Source organism: Mustela erminea, chromosome 1 (genome assembly GCF_009829155.1).
Source record: "Mustela erminea isolate mMusErm1 chromosome 1, mMusErm1.Pri, whole genome shotgun sequence".
In the NCBI taxonomy this organism is placed as follows: Eukaryota; Metazoa; Chordata; class Mammalia; order Carnivora; family Mustelidae; genus Mustela; species Mustela erminea.
In genome coordinates, this window is record NC_045614.1 from 110,149,714 (window position 1) to 110,173,325 (window position 23,612).

Consider the following 23,612-nt stretch of genomic DNA (forward strand, 5'->3'; position numbering starts at 1 on the left):
TCTGGAGAGCAAGGACCTAACAAATTTGTGTTATAATGTTGAAAATGGGATTAGGTATGTCTGAAAATTGACAATCTCAAATGGGTAAAGGGTTACACACTGGCACATATCCATACTTCCATAATCTACCTCAACAATTACCATTTAACTTTCAGTTAATCAAGGACTCTGCAGTTTCTGATTTCTCAAAGCTCTAGCTAAAAGGGAGGGCTCAGTTCCAACCCAGTTAATTGGAAACTAGCTTGGTTTCTCCATCACATCCCTTCCAAGTAATTCTCCTTGGCTCCTCTTGTCAGGGTAAAAGGAAACATCATCATGTTGGTTCTAGCACTCATGGACAACCCAAGTTGTAGGTGAGTAGGTATGTGTGGTATTATATCTTAGCTTTTCATAGGAAGTAACTGAACGCGTTGACTTAAAAGACATGCATACTTGCAATTAAGTCAAACCACTGTCACAAAGAATTTTTAAAACTTTCCTAATATAGTTAAAGCCTGGAGAGGAAGATTCTTCCTAGAGGATCGGTGATGGGGATCAACAAGAGACCAAAAAACGAGTGCCATCATACTGTAGCCCCTTCCCAAAGGAAACTAGATGAGGTGTCTGTAATATCTTGAATCCCCTTGACCTCACCCACCTCCTGGGCCCAGGGCCACTTGTTCTGTCCCAGCAGCCCTGGGCTCACTCTGCTTAAGGCAGAACCCCAAGCACCACCTTGGCTGGGGTTCTGACTGACTTTACCTGAATCCAATCTGACAGCACCATATCTCGTGTGCCCTATACACCAGTTCCCTACAATCCTGGAACGTCCCGTCCCCACTAAAGTATGAGATACTACAGAATCTACTCCCTACTCAGAGCCCAAGTAAATGGAACATCTAAGTGGGAGGAAGTTTCTGATCCCCAGAGGAAAGCTTTGACAAACAGGAGACAATAGCTGGAAGATAAACTATTTTCCCTTTCTCTCCCTGGTCAGACTATCCTGATCTGTTCATACAGAGTCTTCTGGAAGATGATCCTCAAGACTGTACAGCTGGTTGTACTTGATACTAATCAGTAGCCAGACTGGTAACATACCCCACATATGATCCCTGCCCCTTTCCTGTTTCACTCAAACTTCTCTGGGACTCTACTTCCTAATGACATAAAAGGAGCACATAACACTTTTGCGTTAGGCTCTGTTTTCTGGGGAGAGGAGACCACGATATATTCTCCTGCAATCCCATCACTATGTGAGCGAGCTCCCTACCTTTTGTTGCAGCGGTGGTGCACACGGTGCTGAAACGGGATCTGTGATGTAGGTCTTCTTGGGACCAGAAACTGGATACATCCCAGGGGGGTTCTGGTTTCCTGTTCCAGAAGGAGTATACCCTTGCTCCCGCTTCCAGGTGTTTGGGTGACCTTGCTGACCATAAGCTGGATCGGTGTCATTTTTGCCCCCATAGCCAGGCCCTGCTGGGCAATAGGCTTCATAATAACGTCCTTGGTTAGGGGCATACCCATACCCGGGCTCAGGCTGAAGTCCTGGTGGTGGAATATAGGCATAATCCATGCCCCCTCGTGTTGAAGGAGGTGGGCACTGCCCAGAGATAGAAACTGGGGGAGTGTTATAGCCCTGGGGTCCTGGGCCTTGGCTGTAAAATTGTCCTGATGAAGGAGCAGCCATATAAAGAGAGCTGGGCTGGGCTGACTTCACCTGCACATTGAAGGTAGGCCTGGAAGGGGTCGATGCTGTCGTATAGGAAGCAGGGACCGGTGGAGGCTGGGGTTTTAGTGTCCCAATTGGTGCCACGGAGATGGGTCCAGCCTGGGGTGCAGGCTGTGGTTTCAATGTAGACTTTTTAGTTGCTGTTAGAGGCGGTTGGTTTGGTATAACCATTCTTTTGTGTCCTGTGACAGGGGTGGAGACTGGAGGAGAGGCTGTCGAGCTAGTAGAGCCCTAGAGTAGGAAAGAGAAAAGGATAAAAATAAAAAGGACAAAGATTACCATCAATGAAAAATAATAACACAGAAATGAACACATATTAGCAACTGCTATTATTATCTTGTATTAACTCTGTAAAATACAAATAAGGCATGGTTCCTGCCTTCTGAAAATTCACAAACACACACAAAAATCAGGTGCATTTTTTCGGTACTAGCAATGAACAACCCCCCCCCCCCAAAAATTAAGGAAATGATTATGTTTATGATTACATCAGAATGGAAAAAAAAAACAAAAAACAAAACAAAACAAAAAACCTTAGAATAAAGCTAACCAACAAGGGCAAAAGACTTACATCGAAAAAGTAAAAATACTGCAGAAATAAAGACATAAATAAATATGAAGACATCCTGTGTTCATGGACTGGAAGACTCAATATAATATAGGTTAATAATACCCAGAGTATTCTACAGATTTAAGGCAATCCCTAGCAAAATTCCACTGGCAATTTTATAAAAATAGAGAAAATTCAGCCTAAAATTCTTATGGACTCTGAAGAGACTCTGAATACCCAAAACAATATTGAAAAAGAACAAAATGTAGATCTCATGCTGTGTAATTTCAAAACTTATTACAGAGCCACCAAAATCCAAACAATATGACAGTGGCATCAAGACAGATGCACAGACCCAAAGAATAGGACAGAGAGTCCAGAAGTAAACTCTTGCATGCACAAATAATTTCTGATGAGGGTGCCAAGATCATTTGTTAGGAAAGGATAACCTTTTCAACAAACAGTGCAGAAAACTGGATGTGCAGAAAACTGGAAAAGAGTGACCTTGGACCCTTACCCTACACTATACACAAAAAGTAACCCAAATTTTTAGCTCTAAGTGTTGGAGCTAAAACTACAAACACACACACACACACACACACACAGAAGAAAACACAGGGGGAAAAACAAAACTTCATGACATTGGCTTTGGCAATTTTTCATTTTAATTTAACCGAAAACACTAGCAATAACAACAAAAATAAACGAAACAATGTGATTTCAATTAAATTACCCAAAGACTTAGTCACCATTCATCTAAAAGGAGGTACCAGGGAAAGAGAACGGAGGACCGGGCCGAGGGAAAGAAACACTAAAGTGAAGAGAGGTATTGAGAGAAACACCCCCAGCCCAACCAAGATGCTAAATTTTAGAACAAAGTTTCCTGTCAAAGAGTGATTGACCAAAGATAACACAAACGCTGACTCCTCCTCCTTGTCTATCTGTCCGATTTCTCTTGTAGTCATTCATTCAATTCAGAAACACTGAAGATCCTAGGACTGTTTAAGGACACAAAGATGAAAAGCTCTCACTGCCAAAACGTGAGATGTCTTGGTTGGGCTGGGGATAAGGACAGGCTCGGGGAAAGCCTGGAGATTTAAACGTCCATCCTCGGGCATTACACTATGAGGGATCCGAAAATGTGCCCATGACAGAATGTTTTCGTGTTACTCTGAGTTACAAAGATTAGATTTGTTGCTCTAACAAAGGAATGACCACACGCTGATTCTGTTGTTTATTAATTTCCGAGCAAATTAATGTATGCATAGAAAGAGAGAATGCAAGGCCTTCTATTACTCTAGCGTCATTCATCCGCACCAAGACACTAAAGATATGTAGCTCGTGGGAAAGACGCTGCTGCTTCTTCATGTCTACTTCCTTTCTTCATTACTCAAAGAATTTCAATTCTATTCAAGGAACAATGTGCCCAACTTAAAATACTTCCCTCGACTATGTAGTAGATAGGAGTTGCCTTGGGACACAGTTCTGACCAAAAAGATATACGCTAAGCATTTCTGGGAAAACAAACACTCTCCTGATTAAGCATCATCCGTACTTTGCCCATTTCCTCTTTCCTGCCTGATATGTGGATGTGGGATCATAGATGGGGTAGCTATCTTGTCCCCTCCATAATATGCAAGTCTTTTGATTCAGACATACAGCTTTCTGGTCATCTACGTTGATCAGGGCTATTTGTTTAACATATAGTGATTCTCACCTGGAGAAGAAAAATCACCTACTGACCAGGGAAGTTTGGGATGAGGGGGGATAACTCGATTGTCATGGTGACTAGGGGACACTATTACCACTGCATGGGCAGACAGCAATTGTCATCATTGTCAAACCCAAGATGGCAACAGTGCTCCTGATGAAAAACACGGATCGATTCTTGGGCCTCATTTCTTCTGTCCACCTACCTGTGAAGTTCCCAGATGTGAGCCTAGGTCGTCACTGGTCCTCTCCAGCATCTCTCCTCTACAACACTCACCACCTCTTGGTTCAAAATCACTGCTCTCCCTCTTTGTCCCCGTGAGCCTCGACAACATGACAGCTCAGACTCTGCTAGCTTCAGATTATAGTTCTGTCCCTTCAGGCTTCTCTCTACTCAAATGGGCCTCTCTACTCAAATTGTCTTACTACCATTTGTGTTGGGATCCCGACTGTTACGGCTCTGATCCACATTTTAGTTGTCTCAAATTCTATTTGTCTACTTTCCTGGGGAATTTGTAATTATAGGTGTAGTTCTCTGAGTTACAAGAGGCTTTTGAATACAGCCATCTTTTATCCCCTCCCCCTTTTAATACTAGCCTTTCAGGGGACAAACTTGCCAATTACTTTTGTAATTTAAGCAACCTGAGTAATATTGTCTTGGCAGAGTAGCTTTTCCCTTCTGCATGAAGATGGCTCCAGTAGTACCCAAGAGAAAGAGATTCAATTTCCTTTTCAGCAATGTATTAAAATACATATCCTGAAGAAATTCCTTAATAAGTATGCAGTTAAGATTCTGACATTTTGTAGTAGAAACCACAGTAGAGTCAATTTGAACCAAAAAAAGGTCATTTTTTTTTCCTAGTCAACCATGTCAGTCTTAAAAAATGTCAGCATCGATGGAAATGAATATAAGAAGGAATAAAGCTTTTCTTTTCTTTGATGACTCAAGATCAGCAGAAACCCAGAGTTCCTATTTTGAACACTTTACAAACCCAACTATAAATGGAGACAGTGACTGAGCAACTGGGCTAATGACAGGCACACTCTCTGCTGCAGCTGTAACGAAGTCTGCCCCCAGAGCAGATCCTTCAAAAGTCACCGATTTGAAAATGAAAGCCAATGACATGGATAAAGTAAAGCAAAAAGACTTAATGACGACCTAACTCTTTAGAAGAAACTTTGTTCCAACATAATTCTCTTTTTCTTTTTTAAGATTTTATTTCTTTATTTGTCAGAGAGAGAGCACAAGCAGGCAGAGACAGAGAGAGAAGCAGGCTCCCTGCTGGACAAGGAGCCCAACATGGGACTTGATACCAGGGCCCCAGGATCATGACCTGAGCCGAAGGCAGCAACTTAAACTACTGAGGCACCCAGGTGTCCCCAGTTCTCTTTCTCTTCTTCTTTCTTGATGAACCCAGACCCAGACCCTGACCCAGAAACACACACACACACACACACACACACACACACACACACACACACACACTTTAAACATCCCCTAAGTCTTTGAAGGAAGGCATCAGGGCACAAATTCAATAGCCATCACTTTCTTCTAGGAAATATCTCGCCAGTACAGCTCTCCTCGAGGGATGAGAAGGTTTCTCACAACTTTATTATGAATTCTGCTGTGTATGTGCCGGCATGTTTCTGAGTATTTCCTATATCATAACTACGTTAGTGAAAATAGCACATTTAGCTATATTTTTCCCCCTGTGATTTTACATTCTTTACCTCATTGGAGGTGGAAGGGGTAAGGAACAAGAATCATTTTAAAGCATATTTATTTATGTTCTTCATAGTTAAAGAAAGCTATGGCAACATTTTCCTGGCCCACATATTCAATTAAATACATAGTGAATCTTTTCTACTCGCTGAATTAGTTGGCACTTCCGAGTATTTATTTTTGGCATATCGTTTCTTTTTTGTTTTTGCAGAGATTCTTAAAGTTTTATCATGATTTAACATTTTTATTTTGAAAATCAAGCACATTTTAAAATTATGAATATATATATATACATATATATATATATACACACACACACACACACATCCCCTGAGACTTGAGTCTCTGTAACAGTCTTTTTATGGGGTTATTTTTCCATTAATTATTCTCTAAGGATCTTGGACATGTAAAGTTCTGTGAGGTTGATGGGAGAAGGGCAATATCCTCAGATGAGGGTTGCATGTCTTTCTGTCCCCTGGAGTTTCTAGTCAGGTGGAAGGGCTAATACATAATCAGTAGCTTTTGAATGGATATTCCCATTACCAGGGAAGAACTGGCTGAGGCCATAAAGACAACAAAAGACTAGGGGTGCTGACAGCAACTCTCATGCTCACCCTGTGGGCCAGGTCCTCGACTTCCTTTACAGCCAAGTCAGGATAACAAGTTACAGTTCCTCAGTCTCTCTCTTGCCTCTGCCCACCCACTCCCTGGACGTGCCTGTGCACACACAGCGCGCGCACACAAACACACACGCCCCTACTCTACTCTACTACTATGTCTTCTATGGAAGTCTGCATATTTCTTAGAACCTTGCACTTGACTCCAGTTTCATTTTCCTTCCCCTACTATCTGTCTCCATCCCCACTCCCCTGAGCTATTTATTGCTATCAGTGAACTCCACTTCTTTCTTTCTTCCCTTTCTCAATAACACCAGGGTCATCTAACGTGACTGAGCCTGATCCCCATCTGCAAATGACTGCCTTGTGTTGAATTCTTTTTATGACATTGCACTCTTTGTTTTGTTTTATTTTTTAAATAGGCTTTGCAAAGACTTTCCAGTCTAGCCCCTGCCTCCCTGTCCAGCCACCTCCTTTTTTCCACCACCACTCACATCACACACTCCAGCAATTTTAGGCGTAAGCAGAGACTGGAATAGATCAGACAGTTATGTCTGTACTCATATCTGTCAGCCAGGACCTCCTTCCACAGTCTCCGATCCGTTCCATCCAACTCTCTACCACGTTGCTCCCCTGCTGCTCAAACACCGCCATCTGGGCAGTTGCTTACTTATTCTGCAAGTCTCAGATCAAATGGTGCGTCTTCCCGAATGTCATTCTTGACGCTGCTGGAAGGATTTTGAGGCTTTTTCTGTGGTCCTTCAGTTATATTCCCCATGAACTTTGTACATACCCTCATTAAAACAGTTACCTTACGGTGTTTTAATAATCAACTTGCATGTTTTAGAAGTTGGAAAGAAGTCAAGCTGTGAGCTCTAGCAAGTCAAATTATCATGATCTCAAACAGACAGAGACTTGTCTTTCATAATAGATAATCCAGGAATAGGCAGCCAAGAACTAATATGTCTGCTCAACAGTGACAGCAGGGATTCAGGCTCTTTCTAGGTTTCTGCTAGAAGTTCTTTACTTATCTTGCTTTCAAATTGCTACCAATGACAGTAGGCAACATATTGCCCAATGGCTCCAGAATCACGATCATCTTTATCAGACACAGGACCTCCTCTCTCCTCTCTCTCTATTAACTCTTTTCAGGACCCTATATATACAATTTAAAATACAACCTACGTTATAAAGATTCTCATGAGTTCCTGTCTCCAGAATTCAGAGTACTCTGAATACCAGACCCAGATAGTCAGCTGTTTATTTCATGGGTCTCCCTTTGTCTCTTACGCTCTTCAGGCTCAACACGTTCAAAACTGTTTTGTCATCTTCCTTCAATCTGCCCTTCCTGCTTTCCGTCTGGTTTTCTCATCCACACAGGTGCTGCTCACACGAGAACAGTAGGAGTCATTCTTGAGCCTCTCCCTCACATCCCATTCAAGTACTAAATCCTGGGGATTCTAGTTCCTAAATAAGGAGTTCTGTGACTCTCAAATATTTCCACATTTCCTCATTTCCTCTGCTGTGACTCTATTCCAAGATAACATCCCCTGTCACCAGGAATTCTCCAACAGCATCCAGACAGGTTTTCCAGCGTGTACTGTTGGTCCCCCTTCAATGAATCCCTCATTCTGTAGACAGTGCGATCTCTCAAACGCAGATTTAATCACACTATTTTCCTGCTTAAGGGTTTTCAATGGCTTGGGGGAATGGTTTGGACTCTCCTCTTCTCCCTCTCCTTGAGAGCTGCACAGAGCTACACTCTCTGACACCGACTTTCTTTCACAGCCACTATACCGAGCTCCTTTCATCTCAGAAACTATATCCATTTGGCTCCCCACCTCTCTCTGAATTCTAATGAACTAATCCCTAAAAACCCCTTAAGTGTCAGCTTGAGTATCTGCCTGCTCAGTGACCATCACTGAGTCTTCTGGCAGAGTGAGCACTCTCCCTCTACATGTCTCACACTTGTACCTGTTTTCACAGTGTTAGAGACCGTCCCTCTCATCCACTACTGCTTCCCCAGTAAACCCAGAAAAATCTGGCTTTTTCACATTATAGCCACTAGTAGGCATTTGACAAATATTTGAATGCATGAATTTGAATAAATGAATGACTAATAGACTCCAAAAAAAATTCATTTCTCTTGTCAGATTATAAACAAACATGCAAAATATGAGCTAGCTCATTTCTCTTACTTGACAATCAAGAAACTCTGTCATGCATTTAATGCATGCTTAATTACAGTAATCTCATTAGTCTCTCCCTTCCTCTAAATAGTTCAATGACTTTACTTTGTGAATTTATTACTACTACTATCTTTCAAAGAAGCATTGAGATGCTTATTTTCATTTTGATGGTTATATTGTATATGCAAATTCTACTTGATCCTGGCTCAAATCTCTTACAGAAATAGTCAGGGGCCAAATTTTAAATAAACTTATCATGAAAGAAAGGAGACTAATGCATTTTAAAATAATCATTAACAACATGTACTGTGACAAAATGCATTTGAACTACCAAGGAATCACAATACTCCAATCTCTAGAAACTTAATTAATCAAAGCTTTTTATTCAATTTAAAAAATTGAAATTCTGCTATGTGTTAGTTGCTGAGCTTAGTTGCTAAAAGCCACAAAAAGACACATGCAGAGTCACTGCACTCAGAGAATTCTTAATTACATTTTTTGGACAAAACTTGGTATGATAAGTAAAAGGTTTCCACTAAGAAAGAAAAGTTTCCAAGGTAATAGAAAGTGAATGTATGCTAAAGCTAAAGTCCTACATGAAAGCAACTATATAAAACTCAGAGTCCCTTCATATATTTTGATTCCAGCTATTACAACTGAGGTGGAAAAATGCCTAAGACGGATAATGAAAATATAAATGCTAAATGACAATCACAGAATGTGAAATCAATCATATGTGCAACATAGTTGAAGCTATGTGAAATGTTATTTCCATACAGACAAGGAACAGATAAACCCTGGAAAGGGGGTTGGTTGATTTGTTAGAACAGATTCTGGGCATTTCAACTTCAGTTTTATTTTCATGACACTTATCTTATTTCCAATTATGCGAACAATCCAGTAATTCTAAGAGTAAATTCTGAATATTCACAGTGAGTTTCAATGGCCAATAAGAGCCTGAGCTCATCATTAAGGATCCACACAAGGTAGATACTTAATAAATAATGGCTGGATAAAGAAATAGCTAGACTTGGTTTCTGAGTTTGTACAACTCGAAAAAAATGTAAACACAACATACCTAAGTCAGTTACACTACCATTCCTCATATTTGTTACTTGTTTTTGCTCAATAAAAAAATCAATTCCTTGTTTTCTTCAAGCCCTTAATTAAGGACTAACTTTATTTTGATTTCTTGAGTCCCCTTACTAATTATCTTCCAAAATTCAGGATTCATTTCTTGATTGTTAAGTAAGTTCCATGCCCAACGTGGGGCTGGAACTCAGAACCCTGAGACCAAGCGTTGCCTGCTGACTAAGCCATCCAGGATTCAGAGTCCCAGAATTCAGGATTAGAACCCACAGCAAATCAATTTCTCAAATCATTCAGGCCACTCACATTATCCACTTGATAGATGACTCCATGAGCTAGAAAACCACCTCACAGACCAAGAGTACAATGCATAAGCATACTACTATACATTTGGACAACTATTTCTCAAATCTGGCTATACAAAAGGATCATGGGGGGGGCAGTATTGATACAAATTATCTTTCATTAGGTCTTTCTAGATACAAATAATCTTAGACCCACCCACTTTGAGAGTGAAATCTAAAAATTAAAAAGGAAAGGGGCAAATGATTCTTTGTTGAACCCAGAATTCACAACTGTCTCCTTAGGTATTATTAAATTAGTGTTATTAAAGCAGAATAAAGGGGTACAGTTGGAGGTAGGAGGTAGGAGTAATAGGAGGGGCTTACCCTAATTATTTCCAAAGGGCAACATTTATATGAGTTAGACTTAGGGACCAAGGAAGTGTTTGTTTGGTTCTATAAACTCTAATGGACTATGTTTCTGGGTTAATTTGGTGATATGTGTATCAGAAGTCCTGATAAAGTCCATACTTATTGTTTCTAGGAATTTAACCTAAGGAAGCTAGCATAACCATTTGGTTAGAAACATTCATGGCAATATAATACAGGAAAAGAAAGATTATAATCTTATAAGCAATTTAAATAATGAATACATGGGAGTTGTTAATATGATGTTGCATTCATATAATGGAATACAATACAGCAATTAAAAACTATATTGTTAAATGTTTCAAAATGTAGCAACAATCCACCAATCCCATTTCTGGTTATATACCCCAAATGAACTGAAGGCAGGAACCCTGCACACTCATGTTCACAACGGCCTTATTCACAATGGCTAACATGTGGCAGCAACCCAAGTATTCACTGAAGGCTGAACGCATAAAAAATGTGTAAATATATATACAATAGTGTATTCCTCAGCCTGAAACAAGAATGAAATTCTGACATGTGAATGAACGGGAAAACATTGTGCTAAGATGCACTAAGCCATTTTACAAAGGGACACCTACTGAATGACTCCGGTTACAGGTGGTGTCTAGAGTAGGCATTCACCACTGACAGAAAGGTCAATGGGGTCAACGGGGAGGGATGAGGAGGGAGGAATGGGGAGTAATATTTTAACGGGTATGGAGTTTCAGTTGGGGAAGGTTAAAAAAAAAAAAAAAGGTCTGGAGATAAATGGTGGTGTTAGTCATACGAAAATATTAATGTACTTAATATAGACTAAAAAATGTGGGTTTTTGTCATTTTAACAGAATAAAAGGTAAAAAAGAAAAAATATAAAAAGAAATGAGAATTAAAATATCAATAACTTTATACATAGTAAAATCGGGTTAGGCAACATTTTAAATTTGTTAAACAATATTTGTATCTATCTACAGTTTTCATACATGCCATGCATATACATATGGCTAGAAATATTTCTTCTCAAAATAATAATACTGGGTGGGGTGCCTAGATGGCTTAGATGGTTAAGCCTCTGCTTTTGGCTCAGGTCATGATACCAGGGTCCTGGGATTGAGTCCCGCATCGGACTCCTTGCTCAGCAGGGAACCTGCTTCTCCCTCTCCCTCTGCAGCTCCCCCTGCTTGTGCTCTTTTTCTCTCTCTCTGTCAAATAAATAAATAAAATCTTAAAAAAAAATAAGAGTGGGTAATTTAAGGGAGTGATTTTTAGGATTCTGTCTATATTCTTCCTATATCCCAAAGTTTCTAACAGAATTACGATTTACTTTTTTTTAATCAGAGTGTATTTGTACACCTGTTGTGTGTATATATTATTTCAAATAATATATGAAAAGTACATTAAATATAAATTATTTTAAAAATTGACACATACCAAAACCTAGCATAGTCTGCCAACTTGTATGTGTGTGTGTGTACGTAGAGAAAAAAGGAACATAATAAGACACAGGAAATGTTTTAAAAATATTTTTAAAAGGTGGAAAACTGCATCTACAGATGCAATTAACAGAAATTTGGGTTTTCATCTTCATATTTTTTTCCTGTATTTTCCAAATTAAAGAAAAAATTTACCTCGTAAATCGTAGCTGAAAACCGGTGAATGGTTAAAACAATCTCAAACATGACTTTTGAAATACCAAGTTGAAAATATTACTGCCAATACAGAGACACTACGAGTACACTCATTTTCAGCTGTTACACACCTAAACCACACACATACACACATGTGTATGTGTGCACGCGCTCCCCCAGGAGTTCCTGTCAGAGCTATGCAGACAGCAATCTCTTACTTCTGTGCACTATATCAACACCTGTTCACGTCACAGCGCGGCGTTCCACACATACATGAACCACAGCTAGTGAGGGGCTCCCCCGGAAGCTTTTCCCCCTGAATCACTTCTCACAACACTCCTGAATGGGCCCAAGAGACTTTGAAGACAGGGGGCTCCCTGGACTACTGAAGACACGAATGCCAGCATGACCCTCTTGTTTTCCTGGAAACAAAATCAAGGTGCTACCTTGGAAGCCCTCATTTCTTAACCTTAACTTCCTGACAGGGAAGCAATGATCTGGGTGAGGTCCCACACTTACATGTTCGTAATAATGATCATGTCATCATGTTAAAACCAAGAAAGTCTGTACTTCAAGGAGAGTTTTCCCCCCAAATAACTGTGAAATAAGATGGTAGGTATGTCATCCCTTTTGAATTTGAGAGGTCTTCAAGGCTGCTGTTGATACAAATCCCATCCAGGAGAAAACACTGAGTCCAAGCACGCACGTGGCTGCTGTGGATAAAATGCCATTGCAAGGAGCATTAATTCAATCTGAGTGTGTTCAATAATCTAGGAACCCAGCAAGAGAAGAGCCTATTTCCATAGCAAACGACCTCCTATGCAGAATCATCCCCTTCTGGGGCCTCTGCGCTCTTGCCCAATCAGGTCAGGGGTTTGGCGAAAAGTACTGGGTGTAGAGCTAATTAGACAAGAAACAATAAAACACAGTCTTGGTGGGAATATGATAGTACAGGTTTGTTTTCACATGGCTGGTAGCACTGGAAGCTGGAATAATGCTTTTGGTGGATAAACTGGCAATAAGGAGTCATTAAAACACCTATAACTTATGTTAATTGTATATTTACAAACTATGAGAGGGTGGTTGAAAAAATCATGGCGCACTAATCTGATGGAATGTTCACAGCTGGTAGACAAGGGAACACATATTCAAAATAAGTCTATAAAGAAAAGTAAAATAAGAGTTCATATGTATACTGACAGAAATTTTGCGCATCAGTAATATGTTAAGGTTCCGAGGTATCTTAAAGATGCACGGTCATGTGATTAGATGTTTTAATAGAGTCATATGATGTTTTCTCCCCTTGATATAGCAAAGCTTATTGGTTCTATCTCCTAATTACCTACAACCTTTCCAGTTCTCACTGCCAACTTACTGATACCCAGTTCAGGCCACCATCACTGGTGCCCTAATTGACTGTAATGATATATACTTATTATATGTAAACATATGCATATATATAAATATATATATATATATGCATTTTAAAACTTGAGCTCTTACTGTCCTCTAATATATCCTTTATGCTGCAAACAGAATATTTCTAAATCCAATATATTTAGAATATTTCTAAAATCAGATCATCATCTTCCTTTATTAACATCTCCTGAAGACTTTCACTGCTCATATCAGGAAGTCCAAATTCCCTCCCGAATAGAGCCAGGGCTCAGCTTCCTAGTCTCCTCCCTTCCCTTCCCTAGGACTGGATGTTCCAGCCATACTGTGATTGCTTGGCTTGAACACATTCCAACCCACTCCCACTTCTCAACTCCCCACGAGTATTCATCCTTCAGGTTTGAAATGAATGATGCCTCTTCTGGAAAGCCCGTTCTGAGTCTCTCTAAGTCTAGGTGAAGTGTCCATCACTGATGTCCCTTTAACTGACCAAACTTCCTGTATGATAACCCTTATCCATTTTTCACAATTCCTTCTTTAATCTTCTCTTCCCCGGACCCCCAACCTTCGTCTGGGTGAGTACTGATTTTTCTCATTCAACACAATGCATTTAGCATTTAACCATCCCATAATGTATAAGCATTTGTTCAACGTATGAAAAGTTACTTCCATAATGTATTATTGACAAATGCTTTGAGAGGGAGATGTTTAATTAACAACAAAAACAAAAAAAATACAACGATGGCACTGGGTGGTTAAATTATAACCGTCCTGTACTCCTTTTGGTCCCCTCCAAAAGAAGGGGCTTTGTGAAGCCAAAGCCTTAGTTACTAATAAGTATTTAGGTATGATACTGGGTTCTATAATTCAATCTAATTAAAAAGATATTCTGAGTTAGTCTATGTATTTTAGGTTTCTTGGCGGTAGGTAACAGGAAATGTGGTGAGTGTGGTTCAGTAGCTTTTGGTTATAATCAACTACTATAATAGAACCAACCATTCCAGTAGATTAGTGCTACTCAGAAGTCATTAAATACAAAAAGATGAATAAATGGGTGGGATCCCTTCTCTCAGGAAAGCCCCAGGTCCTGTAGGGGTTTCTCATTGCTACAATTTGCATATTGGTGGTAGAATTTAATAGACACAGTCTGTAAAGAGTTGTTTGGGGCAGATGTAAGCACAAGGAAACATTTGAGATAGAAGAAATAAAGTTGAACTCTTTATGGATTATTATACAATACTCTCTACAGAATCATGGAGTAGAAGAGCTTGAAGGAATTCGAAAGTCACACATTTCTACCTTTCCTCCAGGAAATGCAGCTTAGGAAGGATTCACCCCAAGTGACAAGGGCTTGACGGGGTTGGAATTAGAACCCAGTTTTCCCGACTCGAAGATCCATGCTCCTGCCATCACGCCAGGATGACCAGACTTAGCACCAAGCCTACAAAAGGCAACAGACTCAGTTCTGTTTTTCAACAAAAGTGAACCTCAGTATATAGACATCAGGCAGCTTTGCATGGAAATCACCAACAAGGCTCAATGGGGACAAGTTGGGTTGCTGTGTTTTCATACAGGAGTTTCCAAAATAGTAGTGGAATTCAGTAAGGGAAGCCACCAGTGTGGGCAAGTGGTTATATTTGCTACAGTGGAGACAAACAGACCTTCGTTCACATGTTTCCCAAGGAATGTGGGTGACCGAAAGCAAAGCAAAAACCAGCTAGGTACTGTGTTGCAGTTCTTAGAGAATCCATGTGCAAAATCTGCGAAGACCTATCAGATATTTAAAATAAAAAATGGAAAGAACACCCTATTCCCAGCACATTAAGCTCATAGCAAAGTCACTAGATGGTTGCCCTGTTGTCGTCGTTTTCCCTGCAAAAAACAAGCTCATTTTTAAATGATCACTGTATCATTGTGATTTGAATGTACGTCCCTCACATGATACACTGTATGGGAAAATAAAGTTTCTCTTTGAACATGTTTGTTCTCAGAAATGGAGACTGTTTGTCCACTTACCCTAGACGGACAAAGGGGCTGAATCACAGAAGGGTATAATTTCTAAGGAGAGAGCACTTCGCCACAGAGTAGGAGGAAGGATAGAAAATGTTTTCATAAAAAGCGACTATTAGGGACAAATAAGAGCTCTATTCACCAAACCTGTACATATCCCTTTATCCTTGTAAAACAAGCTATGAAAGCACATAATGACTAACTGCAGCAAAATTACTCACATTCTAACTTTGCATAATCACTAAAATGGTTCTGGTTTTTTAACCCTCCCCCTTCAACAATTCTGCACTCTTAAAAAAAATTTTTTTTTCAACCACAGCACAAATGGTTATAGCAAACGAGTGTACCAGGCACATCTGCTGTTCCAGAAAGAATTTACTCTCCTGTGCCAAATCCACGTCTATCGAAAGAAATAAAAATAAATTGCGAGCAGGTTCAGCAAATGCCCGGATAAATCCTGCAATGACCACATGGAGTTGATGCATTTCTGGTAGCTGGTGTGGCCTGAAAAGGGTGAGGCAATGGAGCAATCTGGAAGCAAAGACTGTTTACTCCCACCAGTCTTCATCCCTCACTCCTGGAAGGCACAGTGGATGTAGCCCCTTTCCCATTCTCTCTAGGCGACTATTTAAAGAATAGTTTATAACTTCAGAGGTGAAGGGAAATGGGCAAAGAGCTTGCAGTCTATGGATAGTCATCTTAAAAATAATAATGACAGGAGCAATGAATGACAGTCCTAGTTTGAACAATCCCCCAAACCACTCCTTGCTCTTCTGTCCATTTATATTTTAAAAAGCTTGGCTGATAAGAGTCTATTTGATATTTCAGATCCTGCAGTGTAGTAAACATGCTAGAATTTGGAGTAATAAGGAATTTATGTTTTCTCTTTTCTAGACAGCCACTGCCAAGCTGGAAATCTGAGGATGTGTGTGGAACAGATCACTATGACTTTGGCCATGGTACATGGTGACCAAGCTCTACGGACAAGCAAAGGGAAGGTGGCCAAGCCAAGAGCAATATATTAGCACCACTGTTGAAATCCTTTACCAGCTGAGTGGTGCAAACGGCTGACAGCTCAATCATTCTGGAATCATTCTTCCAGAGGAACCTCCTTCTGATGTTAAAATAAAGAACAGTTCAGTCCTGTTATTGTTGTTGTGTTGTTTTTCAGTTATAAAAAAAGTTTCTTTTTATTTTATTACAAAATACCAAATAATAACCAATTCAAAGATAAATAAATATTCTTTGGGGCCCAATTTTAAATTGGGACAAGGTCTGAAAAGTCCTGGGTCAAAACAGTTCCCTTACATTGTTCTCAGTTTCCTTTTTATAAGCAAGGGGATATTACTGAGAAAATTTAAATATCTCTGGTGGCTTAAAACAGCTAAGGAACACCTTCAATCTCAGATAAATTTTGATAACTGAGATCCTTTGGAATGGCATAAAAACTGATACCTTCCAATTCTAATATTATTTTCAAGATTTATATTGGTAAGTCTCAAGGTCTAATGTTGCAGAATGCTTAACTCCCTTATTTTATACTGTTAAATGAAAATAAAAGGATATTAACTTATACATATAGCACAATCAGAGTCCAATATTTGAATGAGAAAAAAAAACAGAGTGATTACTATGGGTATTAGAAACAGGTATTTTGCTCTTTTTTTCTTTTCAATTTCTTTTAGAAAACAAGTATTGTATTTGTTTTTGAAATAAAATAGTTTTATTTACAGAGAAAAACAATCATAATTCCAAATATCATTTCCTTTCCAAGAACACACTGCATCTTCCCAAAACACCTTAAAGCAAAGAAATATGACACTACTTGCCTTAAATATATGACTTTAGAATTTCTTTTTGAAAAATGGCATTCATACAGGCATTGACCATTAACTGACCACCTTCTAAATACCAGAAATTTTGCCAACTGCTGGGTAACAAGTTATGGTTCCTAGCCTCAATGAATTCAACTATAGTTGGGTGAAACAGGCAGAAAACCAGTGGAAACTTCTCATATACCCAGAAGTCTGACCAACTCTACTTGGAATACTATGCTCTATAGCAACCCATTCATTTTTTTTTTTAAAGATTTTTATTTATTTATTTGACAGATAGAGACACAGAGAGAAAGGCAACACAGTGAGAAAGGGAACACAGCAGGGAGAGTGGGAGAGGGAGAAGTCTTCCCACCGAGCAGAGATCCCAATGTGGGGCTCGATCCCAGGACCCTCGGATCATGACCTGAGCCGAAGGCAGACACTTAATGACTAAGCCACCCAGGTGCCCAACCCATTCATTTTTCAAACACAGAACTGAGTTCCAGCTGGCCAAAGAACACTGACTTACAAAGCCGAGGAGCAGAGTCCTTTTTTCTACTCTAACTACTGGATGACATTAGGTAAGATTCTATCTTCTCTGTTGTTCAGCTCCTTCCCCCTCAAGGGGCTGGCTACAAATGCTTTTTCACACTTGACATGGGCAGCTGAATTCAAGTATCTTTCCCTGGCCTGCTCTTCCTGATATCTTGTGTATCTCAGATAAATGTCATCACTTAGACAATTCTTATACTCTCTCAAGTTAGAGAACTGTTGTTCACAATTATAAAACCCAAGAACAGTAACCATGTCCCAGTACTCATTATTCATCCTTTCATTTAGATATGGTAGCACAAAGATGAAGCTACAGTAGGCTATCAAAACATCGTTGAGGAATAAATGCATTATTGGATAAATATATTCAAGTCTGAAGTTATCCCCCATTTCTTAAGTTTCTTTATCCAGTCTCTGTATGTGTGAGTCCTTGTGGATTCTGGGATAGCTGACATTATAGAAACAGAAATACAAAGAACACGACAGGTAGCCTCAGCGACATCATTATTTGGTGAGAAAAGAGGAAGTTACGTTTTTTTAAAAAATGAAAAAAAAATTAACTACAAAAGATCCTGGGCACCAGAAGTGCAGCCTAAGGAGCTAGTCATTCGATTTCTAGATTTCTTTACTCAGTACCCGCACAGTTAAAAAAAAAAAAAAAAAAAAAAAAAAAAAAAAAAAAAGAACAAAAAGGTCCCAAAACACACAATTTTCTCAGGACATATTCATAGATGGTACATGACTGAGCTACTCAGGAAGATATTTTACTGTTATAAAAAGGTGGTTAGTTCAACTTTGGATTTGTTCTGTTGTCACTCCATGTTTTTTTTTTTTTTCATGATGGTTCAACAATTTTTTTCACTGTAAAGGGCAGGGCTGGGTGAACCCTCATGTTAAGATGTAGTTTCTTCAATAAAATTAATATTCATTGCAGAAGATATGGGAGATACCAATAAGATTAATAAAGAAAATGGAAAATCCATAATTAAAAACCTTAGTGTTAACAATGGTTAAATTTGGCAGATTTTTCTGTATATTTACCTGTATCACTGTATGTGTGTGTTTGTATATGGACCTGGGTGTAGTTAGTATGAGTGCTGGTGCTTATAAGGGAACCTTGTTTATATGCGATTTAATATCTCATTATTTTCCTTTAACATATCAGATAGAGATTACAGATTGGAAAATGCTTCAAAAAAGCTGTTTAGGGTGTGGTGAACAAGTAGTCAACCCACCCTCGCAGATGGGGACACTCAAAAGCAGTAAACTCTTCATCATACATGTTTCATTAAAAGCCAAGATGAGCACGTAAAGCATTAAAGATTCTCCCACTGTCCTAAAATGTGCTATAGTCTCTTCACAAAGTAGTTTATCTCTGATAACAATGATTTGAGGAGGTGCAATGGTATAGCAAAATACCAGGCATGCACTTCTAACAAAATGTCATCTCCCCACCCACTCACTTCTCATGTCTATCAGATGATCTTTCCATCAGCCAAACTATACACATGCAATGCAGACCCATGCCAAATACCTCAATGATAAACCTTCTGATACTGAATTTCAAAAGCCTGTTGTCTCAAGACAGTTGACATTTGAGATGGGGTACCCAAGAACATTTATTATTATTGTTACTGCCATTCTTATCATTATAATTACCACATTCCTTCTATCTCTATAATATGTAGATTGTTAGGAAGCCAAATATAGAATGACAGGACCAGGGCTGTGTTGGAGAAATGTTAACCTGGAAGCCATATGGTCACGAAGGGCATAAAGGTGGCTAGACCAGAAGCTACCACAACAAGCCAGGAGAGAAAAGAGGGGGCCCTAACAAGGGCTGGAGTTTGAAGGAAAAGGCTCCCAGAGCATCAACTAGAGAGCTTACACCTGTACAGATGGTCTCAGAATACCTTTTCCTAGCAACTTTTGCTTTGTACAATGATATTCCCAATTATGAATAGATATGGGGCAAATGAGATCCTCTGGTGTGGCTAATTTAGCAGAAACCAAGCAAATATTCTTGAAACAATGGGAGTTAAGACAAAGACTAAACTGGGGTATTAGAACAAAGAGAAACACTACCATGGAATAGGGTTGTCACAACTGAAGGCCTCAGAATTAAGGGACGTTATTAGCTCTGAGTAGTCTATGGTTCCTTCAAGGAAGAGGGTGATTTGTTGCTTTTGGGAAATGCGAGCAGCACAGCAGTCGCACATATGCCTTACAGAGGGAGGCAGACAACTTTGTGGAGAAACACCACGTAAGTGTCCGAGTGACCTAAGTGATTGTACTTCTGTACAAAAATTCAAAGATTAATCTTGGCTCAGATTCTGAAAGTGATCATCTGGCTGTGGATCTTCCTAAACGAGCCCTCAGGGGGAAAGGAGAAAGGAACATTAACAACACCCACCAAATTATACCATATATCACATACTGGCTAGGCTTTGTCTCAATGGTTTAACTAAACTTGGATTCAGAATTAGAAAATAACTACCAATTTAGCCTTGTCAGACAGAACACTAAATGCACTGTTTTCAGTGGTGTTGAATCTCACAAATTGAAGGCCTTAGAGGTCTTAGGCCATCCAACAGAACTCAGTCAAGGGGTCGAGGAACACTGAGTCTAAATTCACACAGGTAGCCTGGGTCAAAGCTGCCATTACTGACCACTCCCTAGGATCCCCCAGTCAGAGGCTAGTATCAATTAACTGTTTATCTCCTTGCTTGCACTGTGATCTGTCCTTTGATCAAGGGTAAGGAGAAATATTTATGTTGTAACAACTGGTCTATTTAAAAAAAGAAGGATTTGCTAAAGGAAAAGTGCACCACAGTGTATATTAGCAGGCGTCATCCAGGTATATTAGCAGCATCTGTAAAGACAGAACATCACCTCAAATGTTGTTATGAAACAAACCCTACGTTGGGTTGGCTTCAGTCACTTACCTGAATCTGTGATACGGTAATTACCACCCCAGAATAAATGAACTATGAATCCACACTGCAGAACCAAAGAGGGTCTTTAATTCTACGTAAAAGACTGCCTTGTGGGGCCACAGAAACAAGAAGCAGACATGCCCCCAGCACTGCAAGGGCAAACACAACAGCGGTCACAAAGCCAAAAAGTCAACTCCAGCACCAATTCTACAACCAACACGAGCAAACCTTCACATTTTCAAATGGAGCTACACAAACTCTGTATTTTGCCTTCAATTCATGAATTGTTTTTGACTTGCTTAATGAAATTTGTTTTGCTTTTTAATAAGTATGTTCTTTAGTAAAGTCTACAGTCTTCAAAAAGTCCAAAAATAAAATAGCCAATAGAAGTAGTGAAACTATTACATTTTATGATTTTCAGCTTTGTTTTTAAAATATGGTCAAGTAGTTTCAATGTATAAAAATTAAACTCTTTTGGGCCTCCTAAGTTTTCAGCAATAAAGTAACAATGCCACATAACTTTTATCATGGAACATAGAGTATTAAAACCTTATTTCAGAGTATAATTTTATTTTAAGGAGGTAACAGCATTAGAGTTTTCAAAATGTAATTGTTTTATAACCCACATGAATGTGACCAAAAAAAAGAAAAGCCCAACAAACAAACAAAATAAACCATACAGGCGCCAAGAGTTTTGTGCACAGTTTTCATAAATGTAATGTGCTTAAGCCATATATAAATATTCTAGTTATCTATCCATGGATAAAGAATACCTTTCATATGATAGAAGTAACAGATCTGCTTTCACTTTCCTTTAAATAAGGAATTAATTATTCTTTTACAAAAGTATTGGGATCCAGTAACTGAGGGAAGGAAAACACAAGAGGAACTTACATATTGCTTAAATAGGCTAAATGTATTTTTGTTCCTCCTAATTTTCTGACCTTTGCCAATGCCCGGAAGTGATGGGATTAATGCAAAAGTAAGCACACTGTGTATATTCAAAAGTGTCTGAAATAAGATACATGTAAAGAAAAGCAGTCCTCGGGCGCCTGGGTGGCTCAGTGGGTTAAGCCGCTGCCTTCGCTCAGGTCATGATCTCAGGGTCCTGGGATCGAGGCCCGCATCCGACTCTCTGCTCAGCAGGGAGCCTGCTTCCCTCTCTCTCTCTGCCTGCCTCTCTATCTACTTGTGATCTCTGTCAAATAAATAAATAAAATCTTTAAAAAAAAAAAATGACAAGGCACCGGGCTCTTTAGAGTAGGGAGAAATTTATGACACGAGATCCCTGGATTCAAGGAGTTCACAATGCAAAGGAGACAAAAGAACACTAGTAGATGCCTATAACATAACCTTTGAGAAAGCTAAGCAACATAAGAGAAGCGAATAAGATTTCAGATTTCAGGTGGGTTATTCCCAAACCCACAGGCAGAGAGCGGCTCTCCCAGTGATGCTTTCCTGGGGGGACAGAATGGGAACACAAAGATGGTTTCCTGTTGTGGGCTTCTGTGCCTATGTTGGAGGAGGAGGCTGGCTTGTTTCAAGTGAATGATGTGAGCAGATAGGCAAGGACAGAAGAAGGGCGCACATGAGGAGAACAATCAAGTTGGGCAAGAATTTAGCAATTTAGCCGATCCATACTACGTCCTAGTCCTTATTTACGTGCTTTCCACAGAACTGAAGGAGGGCCAGTGGTTCCCATTTTATAGATTAGGAAACTGAGGTATAGGGCAAGATGAAGTAATGTGTGCAAGGTCCTAGGACATCTCACACTGGTGTCTGAATCTAGACTTTGTAGTTCCAGAGTTCTTCTGTTGGCCTCTTCCTACGGAGAGCAAGTGCCTAAATCAAGGCTGTAAAATTAGATCAGGATAGATTGAAGGGCAACATCTGCCTTTAATTTCAGTTGACAACGAATCTGATAGAATTAAGGGACAAATATTAAGGCAAAGGAAGGGCAGGGGAGGAACACTGAGTGCTGAGGGAAAAAAAAAAAAAAGAGCACATTACAAGGAGAACAATTACTCTCTGAAGAGAGGGACTCTTGTTTCATTAAGAGTAAGGACAGACACAGCTCTGATGCAAATCACATCTGTTTAGCTGAGGGTGACATTTTCAAACAGTCTTGAAAAAGACAGCTTACGAAATGTTATTAAAGCCTCATTGTCAGAGCAATATACACAATATTCTGTATCCACATATGATCTCAGTTTAAAAGATAATATTATTTTCAAATATCAAAGTTTTTCCCCATGCGTGGTGCCATTTAAAATTCTTTCCTCACAGGACAGCCATGGGAATTTAATTAGCATGTTAACACACTGCAAAAATTAAAACCACATCAACGATGTCCACAGAACCAGAAGCATGATCTCATTAGGACCCATCACGGTTCAATGTACTAAATACTTGAAATTAACATTTCTGGGTTTTGGGGGTTGTTCTGCTTTGTTTTGTTTTGTGGTACTGCTTGGGTTTTTAAAAGGACTGAGAGGAGGGAGGGAGTGTAAAGAAAGTAAATGAATTACCCCTAAACCTCTTAAACAGGGAGCTCCCTGAAAAGCAAGACATCTATTTCATTTCAAAGAAAACAACATAGTACTGGAACCTACAAGATTCCTCACTATAATTTAGACTCCTGAATACATTGCATCAGTTAATTCTGGCCATTAATCTCTTAATCTACATTCAAAATTCAACAGACACAAAGCACATAACCACTTTAGGAAAGGCTGTTTCAAAACACACTGCCTTTTTATTAGCTTATTATACAAAAATTATGGTAATTTCCTAATAAAGTTATGGAAACAGGCCACATTATTAATTGTATTGCAAATACAATATTTAATTAAAGATACATTATGTTGATAGAATTTAGCATCTGGCACTCAGGCTTTGCAGACCACAGAGGGTAACAGCATGAAAATCATCATGCGAAATGCTCTCTTGTGTTCCAGTTTCCTATCAGAGTCAACTTCAGAACACCATTTAAGGGC

General features: G+C 39.4%; 1 protein-coding gene across 10 annotated transcripts in view; it reads right to left on the minus strand.

Annotated features, from left to right (window-relative positions):
• LPP (LIM domain containing preferred translocation partner in lipoma) overlaps positions 1–23,612 on the minus strand; it is a 644,971-nt gene that overhangs the window by 244,688 nt on the left and 376,671 nt on the right. For all 10 annotated transcript variants that reach the window (XM_032359809.1, XM_032359818.1, XM_032359824.1 and 7 more), the window contains one exon: positions 1,250–1,939. In XM_032359809.1, the coding sequence (XP_032215700.1) occupies positions 1,250–1,939 (690 nt within the window). The remainder of the gene's footprint in view (positions 1–1,249; positions 1,940–23,612) is intronic.